Below are 22415 nucleotides of genomic sequence, written 5' to 3' on the forward strand. Positions count from 1 at the left end.
TGGCTGGAAAGGGCAGCCATTCTCTGAAGTTGATGTCAGAAATGGAAAAACCCTTCCCCAAACCAGGAATGATTTCTTAATGCCCCAGCAGGGACAGCTCCCTGGGAAAGCGCTGTTAGCACCACAGCTGAGATAGCTTCTGCTTTACACCTCCTTGATCTTTTTGCCTTTTTTCTCTCTTTCCAACCCCTTTCTACCCTTTGTCTCACTTTCATGATTTACAACAGCCCACTGTTGTATGGGGGAAAAACTGACCTGGCTCCAGCTCCGTACTTGTCCCTCTTGGCCCTTGTGTCATTTAGGGGATTGCTGGGATTTCCTTGCTGGGATTTCCTTGCTGTCTGTAAGCGTTCTGCTGATAGACCAGGAAAAGGATGACTTCCAGCCCTCAAACCTCGTCTTTACTGGGAAGAGCCAATTCTGTGCCAGAGGGTTTGAGAACAGGAGAGTTCAGAGCCAGAGAAGCCTCAGCTTACTCTCACCAGCAGGTACCTGGCTGCTTACACTGCCCTGGGGAGGCTGCCACTGCCCAAGGCCTCGCCCCAGAACCAGCTCACCCCAAACACTCCCCACCTCGCAGTCGTTGCCCAGTTTTATTTTGTTTAAAATCCGCCGTGTTAAATACTTTTAGTTACAAGTTCTGTGTAGAGAGGGTACGAGTAATAGACTCCGCAGGCACTAGCAACCCCCTCGCCCCCCCCGTACATGTGTGCGCTATTGGATTAAGGACTGCCCCCCACCCCCCCCCAAAACCAGCAGCCTCGGGCTGGGATACACCTTACACTTAGAGGCCTGCCCCCCAGCTCCCTCCTCGCTGGAGGAAGGCCAAGCCCTCGCAGGCAGGAAAACAGCAGCCGGCCCCACCATCGGTGCGCTGTGACACAAGGACAGCTGCTGGGGGCTGCTTCTCAGCCGAGTGTTGGGCAGGTCATGGTGAAACGGGTGCCCCCCACCCCCAGGAACGGTGTTAACCCCCCCAGAGATCGTGTGCTCTGTCCCCCTGGCCACAAGCGTTCTTGGCCAGGCCGGAGAGAAACAAAATCTCCACGGGAAAGCAGGGGAGATGTAACCACTGCGTTCCTGTCCGAGGTGGGAGTGTAACCAGGGCACTGCCAGAGGCATGGCACCTACCTCAGCCCTGCTCTGATCAAAAACTCTGCTGCAGTCGGCCTGGGGGACCCCAGGCCGCCCTTGCAGAGTTGATGAGTGAGTGTGAAATATTTTCAAGCAAAACAGGGACAGAACAGCAGCCTTTCCTCTCCTCCCCCCCCCAGGAATCTCAGTGCTAGGAAATAAAGCTGAACCTGCCTCGGAGGGGCAGGGAAGGGTACCCTAGCACAGCAGCAGCAAGCATTTTCCAGTGGTATAGGACAAGCTAGAGGTGAGAGGTTGGTGCCACGAGGGAGAGGACGCCCTAGAGACGGTTCTGGAAAGGCAGTGCCATTCAGTGGGTGGCCCACCGCACAGCAATCCCCGTGAGAGACCGAACCGTCCTTGAACAGAACAGGGAAGGAGGTAGGAGCCATCCTCGCCACCCCCTCCGGGACACCTCCGACCTCAGGGGAGGGAGAGAGACTGGAATGACCCCTGCCAGTTCCCAAATGCCCTGCGTCGCCCCTGCTGGTGCCGCGGCCCTGCCCTGGGGGGGTGGCGTGGGGGGGTGGCTGCTCTACAGGTCGAGCAGCAGCACGCGGGGATCCTCCACCGCTGCCTTGATCTTGCGTAAGAAAGTCACTGCCTCTCTGCCGTCGATCAGCCGGTGATCGTAGGTCAGTGCCACGTACATCATGGGCCGCACCTCGATCTGCAGGGGAACAGCGAGACGGGCGTTAGCGTGCTCAGCCCTGCTGCCTGCCCCAGGCCCTCCTCGGAATTTGGGAGGGCCTGGCTTTTTCCTATCCTGAATGAAGAGGCTCCTGGGTGCCTCCTGCCTGGCACTGCACACCGCACAGGACTCGGTCCCTTCCTGGACAAGCAGGTTATTCAGTTGTCCCCCTTACAGATACAGCACGGCCCCCTGCATACCTCAGGCAAGTACCAGTGCCAACCAAGTAGCTCTTCACCCATTAGCCCCACTCCTCCTTCACCGTAAAGCCTTGTAGAAAGTAACATCATCCCCCTTGAAAAAGCACGTGGGCTGTGGTCCTCAGCCCTCTGAGCCCTCTGAAACCTCCTGTGCAGCTCTACTTACTTTGCCTCCAACAGCCACAGGCCTGTCAACGATGGCATGCATGCCCAAGATAGCAGACTGGGGCGGGTTGATGATAGGTGTCCCAAAGAGCGACCCAAAAACCCCTCCGTTGCTGATTGTGAAAGTGCCGCCATCCATGTCTTCGATGGCCAGTTCGTTCTTCCGTGCCTAGAGGAAAGGCAGGGTCTTAGAAAGCCACTCACATCACAGGACACAACGGACAAGGGTTTGGATGATCGCCCTCTCCAGGAATAAATGCTGACAGCCAGAGCTTCGCTAACTAATTTGTTCAGCTGAAAACCAGCATAAATTACTGGAAAATGCATTCTGGTTTTAAACCTGAACAGTGCTGTCTTTGGGGAAGGATTTTCCTGCCTTGGATTCCAACTCCTGTTTTTGCAGGAGACTTCTTATCCCAGGGGAGTTGAGCCCTGGCCTCCAAAGACAAAGGTGAAGACACACCGTGTCACTAACACAGAGCTGCCCTTCCAGAAGGCCTCAAACGAGTAGATAGATCTGTCCTGTAAGGCATGGCATGGCTGCAGCTGTAACTGGATCGCTCCCCGCAACACAACTCAGTGTGTTAGAGGTCAGAGATGACACCACACAGGGACTGAATCAATTCATGCCTGTCCAGCACTCTCAATGCCTTCCATTCCTCCCAACCCCCTCCAAAACCACCTCCAGCTTCACTTACCTTCTCCCCCAGCTCGTAGATAGCTCGCTCTATGTCAGCAAAGTTCATATTTTCTACATTCCTAACGACAGGAACCACAAGACCCTAGGGGGAAGCAGAGTGCACAATCAGCAAACTCAGGGCAGCGACAAACAGAGAGCTGCCACCGGGCAGGAGCCTGGCCTCAGCCCACAGCAGGTGGTTGGCACCACCGCCTCGCGCCCTGCCAGCCTGCCAGGAAACCTGGCACGGCACTCTCAAAGGGCCCGCAGAGTAAATCAGACTTCATCTTTGTACAGAAACCCATCACACAGCCAGGACTGTTCCTATCCCAAATCAACATCCATAAAAGCAGGTGAGACAAACCAAACCTCTGCCTTACAACAGAGACAAATAATTCAACATGTGCATCTCCATCCCACACTCTCCCTGGACAGGAAAATATCTTTGAAGCAGCAATATGATTTACAAAATGGTGGGACAGTACAGTAGGGTTAGTCCAAAGACACACCTAGATGAGCAGTTTCATCAGTTTCTGCTGCAGTGTGGCTCAAAGCTGAGTCGACTCAAAGTGAGCCAGCACCCATCCTAAACCCGAGGCTGCAGGGAACACGGCCAAGGCATCCAAGGTACCTACCCGGGGAGTTGCTACAGCAACACTGATGTCCACATAGTCCCTGTACACAATCTCTTTGGTCGTGTCATCAATCACTAAGAGAGAAAAAAAGGAAAAAGTTGTGTTACGCATACAGCACCCCAGATTGAGAGCTCAAAAGGCCAGAAATATCCATTGAATCCTAACAACTTGCTCATCTCTAGCTCAAGTGTAACTCCAGAGAATACTGAGCCTTTACTGCTCCTGCAGGAGAAGTGCCAGGACAGAGCTTTGCTAACAGGGCTCTTGGCAAGGTGTCACCTACCTCTGTAAGTGGCATTAGCAACACCAGGTGGAGCCCAAAGGACTCTGTCCCCCTCTTTCCTGTGTGTTTGACTTGCTTGCCCGAGCTATTAGCCCTGCCTTGGACTAGCCCACCTTGCCCCACTCACTGACAAGACGCGCAGCTCACCAGCGAGGGTCACCACTCACCTGCATTCACAACGGGCTGGTCCTGCAGAGCAAAAGCTGAAGCTTTCACAAAAGCTGACATGAAACCTAGTTTTAGGTTGTGCTTTTTCAGGAAGGGATCCTTGTGTACAGCTCTCATCTCCCGGATGTTGCTGCAAAACACAACAGTGGTCAGCAGGGAGTGCAGGAAAACACCATTCCCTCGCTCTGTATCAGCTCTTGGTGTCACCCCAAGGACTGCAAACCTGCACTACCAACGGGCAAAACCCCAGTCTCCTGCAAAATCCTTCAAATATCACAGATGAAATGGGCTGAGGGTGGCTCTAATGCCCCTGCCAAAGGATCTAACAGGAACTGGTCCAGGACCATAAGCTCAACAGGACAGGTTTAAGCCGCATGAGCTGCACGGCCAGGCACACAAGCAAGATGAAGCATGGCTCATTTCCTGCTGGGGCCTGATGAAGCTGCAGACATCCCTGCTGAGCCTCTGGAGCCACCACTGCTGGCACCAGCACAGCTCCAGCAGATGGCAGCTCCAGCTGTGTCAGGGCTGACCCCGAAGAGTGAAAAAAAAAAAAGGAAATGCCAGGAGAAGGAAAGATGCAGGCAATGAAAGAGGCAAAAGACTTCAACTGCTGCACAAGTCCGGTGCCAGTCAGCACAATAACGCCTCTGAACCCCACTCTGACTCCAGGAGTTGCATGACTATAAGAGAAGCCTTCCCAGATGCTATGGCAGCAGGGGCTAGTTCACCCACAGTCCTCAAGCAAATCAGTTGTGTTTCCCCACTGCTCATGTTTATTAGAGATGAGAACATTTACAAAAAGTCACCCAAGCAGTGGCCACGAGCTCTGTCTCTTGTAGGCTAATCCAGATGCTGTGGAATTGCATGGTCCATCCCTCCTGCCTCCAGAGACCTTAAGTCTTTGAAGAGACAGTTTCAGCAAGGGGCAGGGGTCTTTGTGGTTTAGAGTGTTTGTTTTCCTGCACCTAACCTCGTTTAGGGCTAGGATTACTGCCCAAAGACATTAGTGCCTCCCAAGACACGAGGGCTGCAGCAATGAGGAGGAGGTTTGCTCTGAAAGTGGCTCATTAAGGCTTCCTCCTTTCAGACGCTGCCCCCCCCCACGGGAAGCAGGAGGCCCCAGCTCAGGCCCTCACGGGCCCACAGCGCAGCAATCAATCCAAAGCAGATTACCAGATGCAACGAGAGCCCCAGGCCAGCGTAAAGCGACACCTCAGTGAGGCTCATAGAGGAGATAAAGCTGCAGCACTTCCCCTCCAATCAAGACTATTTTGCCAACCTTATTGTTCTGAGACCCAAATATTTACATGTTTTGTCTTAAGGAGCAGAGTAGGATTTCACAAGGCAATTTGATTTGGGCACAATTTCCCCTTAATGCACTGTAACCTAAGCTGCCCACCCTCCAAAGCCATTAGTGTGCTCAGCCCATGCAAGCACTTGAGTCAGAAGACCCCCACCTGCCTGGAGGGGAGGGGGAAGGATGTTGGTCTGTCTCTGGGAAGCTGAACCAGCTGACAGCAAGGGCCTCGGACCTGTGTAATGCCCATCTGAGAGGCTGGCGAGCCTCAGGGAACCACGTTATGGGAGGCCAAATATGCCCAACTCCAAAAAAAGTAAGCTGGTGGAGTGGCAGGAAGCAGACGATGCACCTTGGTGTCACCTAGGTGCCACAAGTGACACGAGTTACTCCTCTTCTGCTCAACATCTACCTAAGCTCAACCAAGAGCCACGTAGATGAGGAACTGAGCTGCCCCTTTAACAAGCAGCAGATGACTCCCAAGGAATGAGAGACCCTCAGGAAACTATGCACCCCTCCTACTGCAACACCGCCATAGCCCTCATCTAAGGAAGATGTCCCAACAGACACGTTGTTGGTCTCTCCAGAGGGGATCAGTAAGGTCTTGCCTGCTATTTAAAGCCAACCGCCTGCACCTATTTAACCCAATGCAGGGCAAAACAGAAGGTCTGCTCCTCACCTCATATCAATCTCATTGAAAGTGGTCAGCATGGCACAGGTATTCTGAGCCTCCTTCAGCCGCTGAGCGATACGCTGACGCATCCTGTTCATTTTCACCTGAAAAGTGAACAGAAATAAGCAGAGGCTGCCTCAAGTTCATCCAAAACACCCAAGAAACTCAAAAGGCTCTACTTCTTGCCACCTTGTTGGCCAGTAATCGGGTTAAGGTTTTCACTTCAGGTCTCCCTGAGGAACACGATAGTGGAGGAGCTGCCTGTTCAGACCCATGTTCCTCAAACTCCAAGCATGGTTAAGTTTCCAGCACAAGGCTAATATGAGAAGAGCAAGACAGCTATAAAAGCAGGCTGCTCAATCCAATTTTCTTAGGAATGCACAAAGTATCTGTATGTTCTCCATCAGCACAGCTCAGGACAAGACTTTTGCCTGGAACTGAGGCCAGACCTGGCTTTTTCTCCACCCCACCTCTAAGTGGTGCCCTCACGCAGAGCATTCCCCAGTCTGTGACAGCCCTGCCAAGCTGGGTGCCAACAGGTAGATACGGACCCAGCCCCAAGTTCACAGCTTGTGCCAGAACAAGGTGTGACCCCGCAGCACGAGCAGCTTACCCTGTGCTCTGATCGGGCACCTTTGCTGGGCGCTGCCTCCCCAGGGGGGGCTGCCACTGGAGCTGCAGCCGGCTTCACTGCAGACACTGCGGGCAAAGAAGGCATCAGTCAAAAAGGGAAGGCAGGACCTGGAGAGAAAGCCCTGAGGCAGACAGCCTGTTTGAGCCCCGTGTTAAGCAACAAGGTGCGTAAGCAGCTGCAAAGTGGGCCAGGCGGATTCCAGGCATAGCTGAGTTCTCCAGCCTGAAGCATCCAGGGCAGTAACACAGGGAAGCTTTCAGGTTAAGTGCCAGTCTGCTAATTGCTTTTAGCCATACAAACTCTCCTCAGGAAGAAGAGGCTTGACAAGAGGAGAAAGCAGCTGTTGCCTCACCTGGTTTGCTGTCGATGGGCTGAGCTGACACAGGCGGCACTGGTGGCATCGTAGTGGGAATTGGTGCTGCAGCAGGGGGAGGAGCAGCTGCAGCTACAGGTTCAGGGGCTGCAGGAGGAGGAGGGGCTGCTGCTGGTTTGGCCTTGGCAGGAGCAGCTAAAAGACAAGGAAGAACAATCATCATAAGAGCAACCACGTTTTCTATAGTCAGGCCAACGAGTCCAACCAACCTGATAAAAGTTAATCCTCTGACAGATTGCCTTTATGTTCTTAACACTAGAGCTGCTAGGAGCCCCCCCAAGAGGATCCCGTGGTGTTTTACCTCATCAACACCTTAGATCTCCTCACCGTGCAGGAGACTGGATGGCAAAGAGAAGAGAGTGGAGAAGAGAGTCGTGTCAGGGGAATTCTCAGCTAATTTTAGCCTACTGCTGCTGTATCCTCCAGAGGGAGCAAAAGGCAACTTTCCTCCTCAGAAGGGCTACAACTATGCTTTTTCTTTTTTTTTTTTTCAGCCACCCTCAGGGTCCTTCCAAATGCCTGGCTTCTGTCTTCAGAAAAAGACAGGTTGAATTAGGAAGGTCTGTGCAAGTTCTACATGTCTGACTCACCTCCAGTTTTCCTGAGTTTGAACAGAGGTGTCCCCCCTTCCACTTTGCCGCCGTCAGGTACCAGAAGGGCTTCAATCACACCAGCTGCTGGGGCTGGGACTTGCACCGATGTCTGCAAAATGGAAAATCTTGAGATTCCCCCAAATACCGGATGGGGAACAAGTGCCCAAGTAAAGATGCCGATATGCACAGACACACATTGTAATTTGGCACAGACAGCACCTCTGTCTTGCACCATTTCCACCAGTTTGCACAGCCTCCACTGGGACTTTGTGCCAGTACTTGGAGCCATAGGAGATGCTGGCAGTAGAACGCAAAGCCTGATCTTCCTGCTCCAGGGTACAATGCAGAACTGATTGTACTACTGCCAGCATCTTCCTGACAGCAGCACTGGAAGCAGAACGTGGCAGGGAGTTTTAGCAAGAACTTCAAAACTTAAGAGTTCTTTAAGGAGTGAGTACATTTAAAGGCTGGATTTAAAGCAGTCATCCCACAGCTCTGCAGATTTCTGTTTAAACACAAACAGGTTTTCAAGCTTAAAGCACTCAAGTGGGAAGAAGGAGTGGAATCACAGCTCCCACAAACATCAGCACCATTGATGCTTATTCAAATGTATGAGGAGGGAAGAATTGTCAAACAATTCTCACTCAAGGCACAGCCAAATTTCATACTAAGTGAGAAAAGCTTTTCTCTGTGAAGGGAGCAGGAGAGACAGGAGAGAAAAAAGAGCAGGAGAGGGCCTGCATGCTCGGCTGGAGAGGAGCCATGCCGGGTACTCACTATAGAACTAGAAAAGTTTTGGTCCAGAAGACTCCTACCTTGTCTGTTTCAATCTCACACACCACTTCATCTTCCGCCACTGTGTCTCCAACAGCTGAATGACAGACATGAAGAGCTCTGTGAGGAAGGAGGCTCCAGCCTCCCCCTCTTAACCCACAGCCATCTCCCACTAGCCCAGAATTTTCTCATGCTGGTTCTCCACAACTTCTACAGAAAAATCTAACTCTATCTGCTCAGAGCCCATTCCCAGTTTAACCATCTCCCTTCAACATCACCCAGGACAGAGGTAATGAGGCAGTAACTGCAAACCAAAATTAACCTTAATTGCCTTGTTTGTCACAGGCTGAAGGACACAGAGCAGGCTCTCAGCCAGTGAACTGCAGCCCACCCCTGAGCTTTCCCGTGCAGAAGCAGTGGGGCTGAGAATCGCAGGGAAGAGGTAAGCCCTTACCTTTCTCCCACCTGACATCTCCTTCTGTGACTGACTCTGCAAAGGCTGGTGTGTTCACCGTCACCACGTCATCCCCTGTGAGAGAGGCAGACAGACAGACTTGAACGCATTCAGAGCTCAGAGCTTTGGGCACTGCTTCATTTTTGTCATCAGGACTCTAGTAGAGCTGGCAGGTCAACAGACATCAAACATTAGCCTTCTTGCTTCAGTGCTGGTTAAGATCTGAACACGAGAGAAATTCCCACCTGGCCAAAAGTCACAGAGTGACAGAAATACCAAACAAGAGCTTTAAGGCCCAGAGACAAAAACTCAGCCACCCACTGGACCCACAGCCTAGACCAAGGATGGAAAGGCTTCAGCTGTTGTCAGAAGAGCGACAGATAGCCCAGGAGTCACCCTGCTGACTCCTGACTTCTTACTTACTATGTACTGCCGTGGTTCTGAAGTAACGGACAGCGAAGACACTGGAGCTATTTACTCTGCAGAGAGAGAGAGAAAGATATGAACACGGAAGAAAAAATACTTTCCTGTGGAGGCTGCCAGAACCAGTTTCAAGCTCAAAATTTACATTTGCTTGTTTCACTGATTTGAAGGCTGCTCAGCTGTTCGGATGTATTTGTTCCAAGGGACTCCTACTTACTGGTTTGAGGTGCAACAATCCCACTGAGAAGCATGGAAATAATTCAGTTTACAGTCACTAGTGCTCTCAGAAATTCAGCAAGAACTGACATTTACGAAATCTTAATTTAGGGAGCCAGCCCAACAGATCTGCTGTAGTTTAAATACTGATAAAAGGCTGACCTAGCCATACGCCCAAGATGAGTGCAGGAACTGTATTTTACCTTTAGATCAGGACTGTCATGCCTACAGAAGTTGCTAGATTGCTCCAAAAAATAGAATGCATCATTAATTGCCAACATCAACACATCCAAGAGACAGCTGTTTCCCTCCACCACGTCCCTTCACAGGGAGCTGGCAATCACAAGCGTTCAAAGGATGTTTTTTTATACCTACTCACACCGTATTTGGAAACCCGAAGTAAAAATGCTTTAGCTTTCCTCCAACACAAGCTGCTTGGTGCAAACGGACCAGGATTTCAAGCTCTTATGGATGCACTCTTAAAGTAAAAAATGTACTTGGGGAAATAGGAAGACTACCTCAGCAGTGCAAACTTTGTAGTGTGACTAAGAGCTCCCCAAACCATTGCACTTCTCCTGCAGGAGACCAGTGGAAATCCTACCAGGCTGCCAGCACAGAGCAAAGATTTATAGTCAGAGAAACACGGGGTAGAGACCAATTTATCACTGGTCTCCTCATTTCTGCCCCTATCCTACCTTGCAGTCTGCTTCCAGACAGACCTTATTTTCTTGAAACGTGCCACAGTTCCTGACCTGCAAAAGCTGGAGAGCCCAGATTTTTCTAGGGCTGGCTCCACGCTCCTATGAAGTGCAGAGGGATTTTAAGGCAGCTGACTGTACTCAGCCTCCCAGTTTCCAAGTCTTGTCAGGGTTAGAGCAGCCTCTACGTATCACAGCTTTCTGTGGATACTTACACGAGCTTCCTGCTGTTGGTGTAGGCCAGTCCCTGGCTGCCAGCCACACCTGTGAACGAGAACAGTGTTACCCCACGGGAACATCACCCAGCCCACGGGTGTCCCCGTCAGCAAAAAATAAATAAGAACTGCAGAGGACACTGCTATCTACCCTGGAAGAGACTTGGGACTAAGAGGGGACATGGATAGAGGCACCTCAGCCAAGCTGCCCAGAGCCTGCTAAGAATGGTGGCCTTGTCGTTACTTCGATTTAAAGAGATTGGGAAAAAAACAATTAAATCTTGACCTCAGAGCTAAGAAGGATAACTCTGAAGAAAAGCAAACAAAGCAGCAGTTACCCCAGTCAGAACAAGAAGAGATAACAGCGACAGGGGACACATCCAGGACTGCTAAAGCCCCTGTTGCTGATGAGTTATCCCCAGGGTTAAGGGGTTCCTAACAGCAGCAAGGCATCAGGCCCCTACAAGGTGCTCCCAGGAGCCCTCACAACTGCACAGAAGGATAAAAACCACAAAAATGGGGCGGAGGGCCAAGCAGCAAGCCACTGGCATCCCTTTCTATTCACCACCTGGCCCAAGAACACTTCTTTTTCAAAGCTCACAATAGGGAAGCTCACAATAGGACTTGTCCGAGTGCCCCCTCCCAGCCAACTGGCATTCCCTGACGCTGCAAGTTTTGTTACACCCTGAACCTTTGCCTCCGTCAGGGCACTGGGCATTTTTCCAGGCTGATCTGAAAGAGAATCAGCGTAGCAATTGGAGAACATAATTATCTCAATTACACGGGGCCAGGAGGATTTATTGGATTTTTTAAAAGAGGTGGCACAACGTTGACACCATCCTCTAGTAAAGAGCCGGTAATCCTGGAACCCTATAACCAGAAAGGTGAGGAGATTTAACTGGTTTCTCACAGCAGAATCAGTGAGTGATGTAATCCGCCACAAAGGCAGTACAACCAGCAAAAAGAGCTCTGGGAAAATGCAGTTTAAGTACTGCAGCACTTCCCAGGCATACGAGCTTTGACATTTCAGTGAGCATTCACCCATTGTTTCCGAAGCAGTTTATTAGAGAGCTGCTCTTTGCAGCAGCGTGTGTTTCCAGCACCGCAGCCCCTGAAATACAATGCTGCTGCTGTGAAGTCCTCACCACAGCCGAAGGGATCGGGTGGCGTTACGCTAGGCAAGGGAGGCACTCACACAGGAACGCAGCGCATGCATTTCACCAACTGCTTCTTCACTGCGTGACTGACAGAAGTAACCCCCAATCCAACCTCCTCCCGTTTTCCATAACCAGCTCTGTTCCAAGTAGCTTGAAAGGAAACAAAAATGTAAGACTCACCAGACAGCGAGCGTCTTGCCAGAGTGCAGTTCCCCTGCCGGAGAGAAGAGGAACCATCAGTATCACGGAAAGGAGGCCTGCCCGGGGAGGGCTCGGGCTTTTCCCAGGAGACCCCGAGCAGAGACAGGACCCAGCAGGCAGGGCCCACGCCACCTTCCCACAGCATGCTGCGGGGAGATGGTGACAGCACCCGCACCCGTTTCCTTCCCGGGTGCTGCCCTGCGCAGTGACGTTAAGGCTGAGAGACCTGGGTTGCACTTGTAGCTCCTGTTGCTTTGACCTTGGCCTGCACACATCCCCCTGCAGGCAGGAACACATTCCTAGAGGCCCGTTCACCGAGCTTGCTGTGAATGGAAGGTCAAGGGTAGCTACTGGGTCTGATAAAAACCTATTCTGAGATGTCTCCAGTCACAGCATCCGACACCTAGCATCTGTTTTTCAGTTACTGGTTTCTCTGAAGGCCACGGAGCCTTTGAACTGCAGGAGGCCAGGACTCCCCTTGCTGGAACAACTCCTCCTGCCGTGGGTGAGCCAGGAATCCCACCTTCTGGCGACCTTTCCCTTCACGCCCAGTAATCATTGACTGCACTCCTAGGTCAGCATAACATCCCTCAAAAGTAAAAGACGTTTCGAGATAACCTGGCTTCTTTACCTGCTGTTATTCGACCTTTCGTTGGTATTGAACCTGCATATCTGGAGAACCTAGAAATTCTTTACAAGCCAGAGGGAAAATCTTTGTAACCATGACTAAAATGCAGCTGGCTACGGTTTGGAACTGTGGCTGCTCAGCAGCTCAAAGCACCCTCATCCAGCAGGAAACACAGAAGATAAAAATTAGACTCCGTTCAGGGCTTCAGTTTCTGAAAGGAAGTTTGTGTAAAAAGCCCGATTTCAGCTTCAGCAGAGCAAGCAGGGTAGGCCAGAACTGATCTTAAATACCACAGATACTTTTGGAGATGTGGGGGAGCACAACCACCAAGGCCCAGGGAGATACTTAAACCTGCCACACCACCTACAGGGCTGCAGCCTGCACGAGCACCCCCAGCGAACGCTTGGCACCGTCAGAACAACCAACAGCTGCGGACGGGCCCCTCTGCAGCTCAGCTATCCAAACCCACAGGCAGACGTGGCTCTCCAGATAGTAACTGCGTTATCTACGGGCTGCATCCAGCTGTGCTGAGGACAAAAACAGCACAGCACGGCTGCTGAGCCCGTGGGGCCTGCCTCAGATGGTTACCAAGCCGTGTTGGGGTCCAGCAGCATCCTGCTGCTCCATCTGGTGCCCGCAGAGCTGGCCCTGCTGGGACCAGCATGACACACACCACAGTAACTCCATTTGGTCGGGAGCCCAGCGCCCCACGATCCCCAGCACTGTCCCAGCACCCGTATTGATCAAATCCTGCCCGCGCTCCGCAGCGGCCCAGATAACGCCAGGTTAATGGCAAATAAAACTCCAAGCAACCCGAGCTCACCTCTACCCATTAATGTTTTCCCGGGTGCTTTATACAGTTGTAAAGGTAATCCTGGCATCCCAGGCTGTAACTTATTAAGAACGAGGCACAGCCTCAGTGAACGTTTACTGTATGGTTAAAAAAAACAGCTTAGAAGCTCTGGGCTAAAATAGAGGGCTGGGAGAAAACACATCTGCGGCTCTCTTCCAGGAGAGGTGCCAAGTCTGTGTTCCACAGTCACAGCAAAATTAAGGAAAAAATGAGCGCCTCTCTGCCCGTCTGCCTTCTAGCTAAGTGAGGGATGAGCTCCAACAGGAGGAAGAAGCTGCTAATGAAAGACACCAAGGCACTTGTGTTCTGCAGAACCGCTGCGTGTCCATCCCTTAACCACAGTGCCACACGCAGCTCCGGGGTGCCCAACGGGGCTGTTTCCTACTCCCTTTTTCCCTGAAGGGATTGCTGTGATTGTACCTGCTCCTGAAATCACCTGGCATCTGATCCCAGAGCTTCTTCAGTGAAAACAGCAGCAGGCAGGTCTGGCCAGCTGGCGCCAGCGCTCTGGGTCACTCTCAAGGCACAGCGTTCCCCTGGAGAAGTCTCGGGCTGATCTGCCACCACCCCACGCACCCGGCCATCAACTTTCCCCCCTAGCTCCATGTGACTTCCCAGAACGGCTTCCACACTGTGTCAGAGCGACCCCGGCACGCCGCATCCCGGCCACACCTTTACGGAGCTGCCTCCTTCCAGCCGGTCACATCACGGTGACATGAGCCACGGAGAACACCTGCTAACAGGGCTCCCTGCGTGCTGTGCAAAGAGGGAAGGACCCAAACTCAACAGGAGCACACGGCTCACTGCCCAGGGCCACAACAGGAGCCCGGCTCTGAGGACAGCAAGGCAGCAATCATTTTGCCAGCCCGTTTCCCCACAGCTGCTGCTTTAGCAACGAGGCTGAGCACAAACCGTGGCCCCACAGAACACCTCAGCGTGTCTTTGGGGGGTGCTGACATACCCCCACGCCGCACAGCACCCGGGCCCGGCCCTCCCTTCCCCGCTGCCTCCGCGTTTCCCCCCCACACCCCGTTTTTTTCACTCAACCCCGGCGTTTTGGGAAGCTTTCGGAGCTCCCCGGCTCGGGGCCGCCCCCTGAGGCCACACCGGGGGGGGTGCGGAGGGCGCGGGGCGCAGCGCTCGGGGCGCGTCCCGGTGCCCTTGGCGCCGCCGTCCCCGCCCGGCCCGGCCCCGCCGCTCCCCCCCTCACCCCGTCACCCCCTCACCACCCCCGTTCCGCTCCCGTCCCGCTCCCGAGCCCGGTACCTGGCGCGGGGCTGGCAGCGAGCGGCCCAGCGGGCGGCCCAGGCCCAGGCAGCGGGCCCGCCACAGCTGCAGCATCGCGCCGGGAGCCGCGGGGCGGACGGCGGAAACTGGGCCCGGCGCGGGGGGAAGTGCGCGGGGAGGGGCGGGGGGAGGGAAGATGGCGGGGGGCGGGGAGAGGGGGATGGGGATGGGGATAGGGGACGGGAAGCGGGCACGGGGCTCGGGTAGGGCGCTGCTGCTGGAGGTATCGGCTGCTCGGTCACAGGATCGACCCCCAAGGTCACCCGGTCCAAGCCCTGTCCTGACACTGGCCAGTCCTGCGCTGAAGCACGTCGCTCAGCTCCGCGTCTCCACGGCTTTAAAACACCGCCAGGGGTGGTGGCTCCACCACTGCCCTGGGCAGCCCTCTCCAATGCCTCACAACCCTCTCAGTAAAGATGTTTTTCCTAATGTCCAACCTAAAGCACCCCTGGCACTACTTTAGCCCGCTCCCCCTCGTCTTGTCACCAGGCAAATCAGGGAACAGACCAACCCCCACCTCGCTACAGCCTCCTTTAATGTCCCTATAGAGAGCAACAAAGTCACCCCTGAGCTTCCTTTTCTCCAGTCTGAACAACCCCAGCTCCCTCATCCACTCCTCATAAGCCTTATACTCCAGACCCCTCACCAGCTTCGTCACCCTTCTCTGAACCCGCTCGAGCAACTCCATGTCCTTCTTGTACAAGGGGCCCTACCCAAAAAACTCATTGCAATGTCCAAGAAGTACCTTGGGAAAGCCATGAAGTCTGTCTGGCAATCAGACATCTCTCAAGAAGCCAGGTCAAGATTACACATACATCCTAAATTTAGCCATTGGTTAATAATACATCATTGCTAAACTGCAGCCTTCACAAGAGTCTCCTAATATAAGTTTGCAATGAATATCCTCGGTGTGATTTTCAAAAAAAGGTTGAAGAAAAATCAATAGGGTGTCGTCTCTGAGGCCTCGGAGATGTGCTGACAGCTCTAAAGCACGGCAACTGTGCCAGGAAGGCTCTCTGCCAGGGATTTCTCTGTGGTCTGCCTATAGAGGGCTGATATCCTTGAGCAAGGCCACCCGGTGTCAACTGCTTCTAACCACAGCCGCCTGCCTACCAAGTGAATAAAACAAACCTCACGGTGTTAGGCGTGTGGAGGTGAGTTAAACAGAGACCTAGAAAGGGCAGAGGCAGCTCGGTTTTGTCTAGCTCCAGGGAACTTCCACCAGCTCCTCGCCTCCTGCACCAAACGTCAGGCAGATCGGTCCTGGGGGTGAGGTTGGGATGTGCTGGCAGTAGAAATGTCTCTGATGTATCCCACAATAAACAAGGTACTGAATTTGGCTGCATTTCTTATGTCATTCCACTTCCCAACCATTTCCTACGCCACAGACCCCCGGTATCCCCACAGCAGGGGATGCTAGAAGAAACTGGGCACCTTCAGCAGGAGTTAGGTGGCACCTGGAGCTCCACACCACAGGCTCCACTTACCTCGAACCTGGTGTATTTGTGTCATCTCATGAACAATTCACCACCCTGGGTCCTGGATGGGGTCCCAAGGCCAAACCACAGCTTCCCAACCCTCTCAAGGTGCTGCTAGGCGGTGGGACAGCCCTGCAGGGGTGCGTGGAGGGGGCTGGTCGCAGCTCTCTGGGCCAGAGATTGCCTCCTCATGAGCCCCAGCTGCGACCAGCCCCTCGGCTGCCACTGCACAGCCCCTGGGATGGCAGAGCCAGGCAGGCATCGCCCAGTGAGCATCGCCCTGCTCTGCCGCGAGAGAGGCTGGGGACCGACAGACAGAGCAAACCCAGCACCGGTGCCGTGTCTGCAAGCCTGGGAGGCAGCTGAGCAGGGTGGGAGCAGAAGGTGGACGGACCCCTGGACGTCCATCTGCATATTCAGGAGTCATTCCCAGCCGGTTGGCTGCCTCCAGCCACCCCACTCCCTCTTTAAAGGACCTGAGCACAGCGGGAGGATGCACTGGGGTGGCCTCTCTGGCATCCCACAGCGCCCAGCACGCTGTCCTCAGGGCTCCCTGTGCCCGGCCAGCCCAGGTGAGCGGGGCAGAGGGGGGCGAGCAGCTCGGGCTGGGGTCCTTGGATGGAGGCGGAGGGCATGGGGCAGCTCGGGGGGGATTTGCAGTGCTGGGAGGGCAGCAGGCTGCTCCGTGCCTGGCTCTCCCAGCAAGGGGTGGCTGGGAAGCCTGCATGGGGTCGCTCCCATTTCAGGGAGGACATGCCTGGTTGCTTTTCTGAGTAGCTTTGTTTTGCTCCTTGGTCTTTTTCTTCAGTTCAGAGGAGCCTCAGCTTCTTTTTTGTATTTCGGAAGGCAGCGCTGGTGAAGGCTGGCCATCTGATAACTCGGCAGGGAAAGGGCTCCATCAGCGGGAGCAGTTTGTGTGGGGCAGGACCTCCTGGGCAGGACATTTTGGCAGGGTCTGGATGCAAAGCAATGCCTGGAAGCCCCTCACCTTCACCTCCTGTCCTCCGTCCTGAGGCTTCCCGTGCCTGCAGCAAATTGCAGCCTCTCCTTGAGGCTGTGGTGGCTGGGGACTATGGGTTTTGCTCCCACTCCCCAGATCTCTGTGGGGAGGAAGCAGCTCAGGTGCTGGAAGGCTTAGCCAAGCTGAGGGCTCTTTGGCAGCTCTGAGTCTGTGGGGAATCCATTGCCCTGGGTTCCCAGGGCTGGAAAGCTTCTGAGTAGGGAGCTGGCAGCGGCGCTGAGCTCAAAGCTGGCTGCAGGTCTCGGGGCGGCAGGATTGAAGCCAACACTTCCCTCTGCGCAGAGAGCTGCCTCTCCAGAGGATGGAAAATCATCAGAGAAAATTCAGAGAGGCCTGACAGAGGGGGGGAGCACAGTCTGCGTGGTACTGAGATGACAGGATGGTGATTTACAGGAGGGGCAAGCCTGAGGACCCACACTGGGGTGATGGGTTGTGATGTGCAGTTTACAAAAGGTAGAGCTACTCTCCCAAACACCATCCTGGAGTAAAGGGCTGTTCAAAGAAGGGCAACCTGCTATAAAACAGTGAGTAGAAACATTTTCTACACTGCCCGGTAGCCTGGGAGACTTGCTGTAGAGAAAACAGTCGTGGGACAGGAGATGAATAGGGTTGAAAATTATCTGACATTTCTGGGCATAGGAAAAAGAATCTCAGGCACTTTAAAGATGCCTGGAGAAAACATAAACCGTCCTACCTCAGGTATGGAAAGCTACTGCTAAGTAACGTGGTTGATGAGGAAGCATCCCACAGGGATTTTTACACCATAATGGCCCAGGATATGAGCTTTCGCTCCTCCTTTTGCGAAGCTGTCAGAACAAGAGAGTGGAGGAGGTGGCTGCCCGCCTGCACTCAGCATGACAATTTTAAGCCTGGGGCTGCTGGCTCAGGACTTTCCTTCTTCCCTGGTAATCCCCATCCCCACCCCTTTTATTCTGTGTTTTAACAAGCCCCTGGCAGCCCTGCGCTGTGGTAGCCTCAGCATCCCAGCGGTCACACCATGATGTCCCTGTCCCCAGACCCTTGCTGTGCCCCTTCCCGTGGGAGACAGGTGCTGCCCATCTCCGTGTCCTCGGGACTCTGGCAGCTACGTGCCATGAATGCCTCCACCAGGGCTGCTGTCCCTGAGCCCGGGCACCCTGCCAGTGCCCAGGAGCACCTGAAAGCACCTTTGCCCAGGCACACCTGGAGGAGGGCTCTCTCTGATGCTCGCCGCCCTCGTATCGGAGTCCACCAGCCCAGCTCTGCGCTCCCTTTCTGCTTATCTCCCTGAGCCCGTGCCTTGCACTTACTCCTGAGGCTCCCGTTTCCTTGGGGATAGGGGAGATGTTTTGTATTTAAAGCCATTGCAGTGGTTATGGAGAAGCTGAAGTCAAGGCACGGTGAGACGGATCTCCAACCCTTCCCAGGGACACAGCTGTGGTGCAGGAAATCCTCACATTCGGGGCCAAAATGTTTGAAGTGGGCTCCAGGCACCATAAATGCTCACTGTCAGCAGCTCACGTGTTTTACAGCACCCAGAGATTTCTGTGTCTCATTCCCCCGGGTTTTGCGAGGGATTTGGGATGCACTGGGAATCTGGGAGGAAAATCTGTGTCCATGTGCATGGAGGGCAGCTGTGTCCGGTCCTGCCGAGTGATGTTTCTTGCTCTTTCTTCAGCTCCGTGCCTCTCGCTGGCCGAAACCTCGAGCGCCTGGGCCGCCTGCCAGCCCGTCACTGGAAATGATCCCTTACCAGCTGCAGGGCAGCCCCCCAGTGTCCAGGAGGAAAGAAGACCCGATGGATGGCAGGAGGGTCCCTGAGCAGGGCAGAGACCCTGCCACCTCAGGGCACAGCCAGGGGCTGAAATCAGAGCCCTGTTTCCAGAGGGACCCTCTGTTGTCCTCTCCTGGCGCGTCCCTCGTGTCACAGCTCCTCAGCCACACGGTGGTGAGCAGGAGCCTGGACCCCTGCACCCTTTTCCCTTCCTCACGACCAGTGGGGCTGCCCCAGGGCTACGAGCTCGGTGCGCCTCCTGCAGAAGGAGCACAAGCCCTGGCTCTCCCCAGGACCCGTGCCCTGGCTCCTGTGCCCAGTGCTGGTGACAGGGAGCCGCTCTCAGACGAGCACCTCCGAGCCAAGCGAGCCAGGGTGGAGAGCATCATCCAAGGCATGAGCCTCCCACCGACCCCACAAGCCCCCGGCACCGGCGTGGAGGGAGGTGTGGGGCAGGACAGGGAGAAGGGCGGCGAGATGTCCTGGGAGGGCAGGAGGAAGCCGAGGGTGCCCCAGCCGCAGCGGGGCGCGGGGGTGGCCGGGAGAGGGGGACCCAGCGGGGGCAGCCCCCATGCTGCGGGGTGCCAGCAGCTGAAGGAGCAGCTCTGCTTTCTGGAACAGCAGCTGAGGTGGCTTCAGGAGAGGTTCTCCCAGGTGTGTGACCCTGGGGACGCTGCCCAGCCCCTGGGAGGCGCTGAGCTGGCTGGGAAGGCTGGGAACAGGCCGGGAAGGGACGGTGCCGCTGCTGCCCGCCGCCCCCACAAAGCTGCTCCCTGGGGGAGCTCCCCAGGGGCGGACGGGCCCGAGGGGACGCAGGAGGATGAGGGGACGCAGGAGGACACGGGCGGCCTGCCCTCGGTGGCCAGGGTCCTCTCACAGGCGCTGAAGCACGAGCTGGCCGGGGTGACATCCCGCGTGGTGGACTCTGTCCTCACCAGCGTGTGGCCGAAGGCGGCCGGCCACCTCCTGCAGCAGCACCCGGGGCCAGGGGCGGCTGCCAGGGGGGAGCATTTTCCTGCTGGGAAATGCAGAAAACCCCTCTCTAAGTCATCCCCAGTGGGCGCACTGGGCTCACCCCCACCTGAGGCAGCATCGCTGCCCTCAGGGAACAGCCTGGACCCTCACGGCAGCTCCTTCAGCCCCACAGCGCTCAGGAACCCCCACCAGGCACCCGGTGTGGGGTACACGCTGGGCTCGGCCATCCCCTCAGCGCAGGAGGGCCGGCTGCTGGGCCAGCTGCTGGGCTACGGCCACTGGGGGAGCCCCCCGGCCCCACAGAGGTGTCCCCCCGAGGCCCCGGACCCTCACTGGGGAGCCCCCAGGCTGCGGCCGTCAGCGGTGAGGCAGCAGCGGTGCCCCCTGCCCCTGGGCCCCGGCGAGGCGGAGGGGGACGGGGCGCCCTTCACCCCCACCCACGTATCCTTTGGGGCCTGATTTGAGGAGATGGTTTGAGGAAATGGTTTTGGGGGTCCCATCCAACCGGGCTGTGCTGTTTTGTGCTAAATGCCAGCAGCCCAGAGGCTGTGGGGTCTCCGTCCTTGGAGACCTTCAAAAGCCATCTGGACGTGGTCCTGGTGGCCCTGCTGGAGCAGGGGGTTGGTCCTGGTGGCCTCCAGAGGTCCCTGCAGCCTCAGCCGCCCCGTGATGCCAGGCGTGGGGATGGGTTTGGGCAGGCGAGCCCGGGGCTGCTGTGTGCTGGCTTTCCTTGACCCCGAGACGCACCCAGGAGGCGCTGACCCCTGGCCACCTGAAGAAGGCCAAGCTGATGTTCTTCTTCACCCGTTACCCCAGCTCCGCTCTGCTGAGGTCCTACTTCCTCGACGTGCAGGTAGCTGGGCTGCGGGGCGCCGGGAGGGACCCGTGGCGGGTGGGATTTTGGCGCTGGTTTTGCTGAGACGCCTTTTTCTTTCCCTTTACCCCCGGCAGTTCAGCCGCTGCATCACCTCCCAGCTCATCAAATGGTTCAGCAACTTCCGCGAGTTTTACTACATCCAGGTGGAGAAGTTCGCCCGGCAGGCCCTGCTGGAGGGCGTCGCGGACGCCGGAGCCCTGCGGGTCTCGCGGGACTCGGAGCTCTTCCGCGCCCTCAACACGCACTACAACAAGGGGAACGACTTCCAGGTGAGGGCTGCGGGCTGGGGCACGGGGCCCTCGGTGCCCACCCGCCCCGGTACCCCCCTGCCCGTCTCTCCGCAGGTGCCCGGGCGCTTCCTGGAGGTGGCCAGCCTGACGCTGCGGGAGTTCTTCAGCGCCGTCAGGGCGGGCAAGGACGCCGACCCCTCCTGGAAGAAGCCCATTTACAAAATCATCTCCAAACTGGACAGCCACATCCCCGAGGTGTTTAAAGCCGTGGGGTGCTCCCAGGAGCTGCTCCGCAGTTGATCCGCTGTGCAAGGGGGCTGAGAAGTTTTGGGGTAACCGCTGGTGGCTGTGCCGGACATCTCCCGGGCACAGCTTCTGGCATCCATTATTCCAATTCCTCTCCATCCTAAAAGACAGCCTCCTGGGGTGAGGTCTGCTGCTCACCCCAGGCACCAGGGTTTTATGCTGTGTGTTTTATTTGGCTGCTCAAACCCGGTGCCAGAGAGGGGACAGAGGGAGAGGAAGCCAACAGCTTGGAGCCTGGGAAATGGCCGGTCTCCAGGCCCCGCTCCAGCTCCCCCGGGACCCGGGACCAGCCACCTTCCTTCTCATTTCCAGAGGGCTGCAAATCAGGGCAGAGAGCCTGTTTTTGTTTATAAAGCAGGCTGAGGTCCCAGCAGTGGGCAAAGTTTGCTTGGCACGGCAGCCCAGCACGCCGTGCCCGCCCCGGCAGCACTCCTCGGGCCCGGTCCAGATACAACACAACAGCGTCCAAAGAAAACATCTGGTGAGTTCCAGCGTTTCAAGCAGCCCATGAGAATGGCTGGCCGTGCCTTGGGGATGTAAAACTGTGTGTTACGGCTGGCACAGACAGCCCCTTCCCCTGTGGAGACGAAGCCAGGCAGCGTGGCTTCTGGTGGAGCTGCCCAGGAGCGATCACACAAGCTCTTCCTGCTGGCCTGTTCCTGCAGAAGTGTAAGCCAAAAGGACATCGCTGCTCCTTGTGGCTGGGACTGAGCGGCTGCTTTTCCACCAGGTGAGGTGTTTTGGCTCTCCCGTCCTAGCAGAGGAAGCGGTGGGGGAAGGCAGCACACCTGGTGGAAGGGCTGTGAAGAGGAGCCGGAGGAAGGCTCAGAGAGGGGAGAAACCATGCGACTGCGTACAGGCAACGACATCCCTGAGCAAAAGGCTTGGGGACAATAGGGCTGGGAAGGGGTCAGGACGGTGCTGGACATGCTGCAGGGTGCGAGGAAAATCCAAGCATCGGAGCACACAGACCTGCAGGCTGGGTGCCTGTAAAGAAGCCACGTCAGGGCAGGATGGGTTCTCCTAAACAGGGGCAGTTTTACCGTGGCCCTCTGCCATCAGACGTGGGGCTGGCCACATTTCCTGCCTGCGTTTGTATGTTAATTGCTTGAGGTTTGTATGTTTTACCACCCCAACTCCAAATTTACTCATCCACTTTTAAATAAATGCATAGTTGCGACTTTACATCCCTAGAGACCTATCTGTTAACTTTTCCTCTAATGTTTTACCTTGGGAATTTCATACATTTTGCTGGGGAAAAAAAATAACACCACGAGAGAAGGGCTTACTGCTGCTGCCAGCATTCCTGTGGGGCCGAGCCACCCTGGCTAACAAACGTGC

At 55.4% G+C, this 22415-nt stretch overlaps 2 protein-coding genes across 2 annotated transcripts; one reads left to right on the plus strand and one right to left on the minus strand.

Moving 5' to 3' along the window:
* Nucleotides 1-752: 752 nt before the first annotated feature.
* DLST (dihydrolipoamide S-succinyltransferase) lies at nt 753-14541 on the minus strand. The gene is made up of 15 exons (XM_084287400.1): nt 14414-14541; nt 11646-11679; nt 10309-10357; nt 9180-9235; nt 8757-8831; nt 8344-8399; nt 7526-7637; nt 6915-7070; nt 6542-6627; nt 5935-6032; nt 3955-4085; nt 3505-3578; nt 2889-2972; nt 2192-2359; nt 753-1804 (listed from the first exon to the last, which is right to left on the minus strand). The coding sequence occupies exons 1-15, from the start codon at nt 14486-14488 to the stop codon at nt 1670-1672; spliced, it is 1389 nt and encodes a 462-aa protein (XP_084143526.1). The 5' UTR covers nt 14489-14541; the 3' UTR covers nt 753-1669.
* Nucleotides 14542-18653: 4112 nt separating this feature from the next.
* On the plus strand, nt 18654-21068 carry PROX2 (prospero homeobox 2; the record flags this gene model as incomplete). The annotated part of the gene is given in 5 exon segments (XM_084287925.1): nt 18654-20102; nt 20413-20544; nt 20546-20572; nt 20574-20807; nt 20883-21068. Coding segments are annotated over 5 exon segments (2028 nt in total).
* Between the last annotated feature and the right edge of the window lie 1347 nt (nt 21069-22415).

This window comes from Netta rufina (assembly GCF_964035555.1).
Source record: "Netta rufina genome assembly, chromosome: 5".
In the NCBI taxonomy this organism is placed as follows: domain Eukaryota; kingdom Metazoa; phylum Chordata; class Aves; order Anseriformes; family Anatidae; genus Netta; species Netta rufina.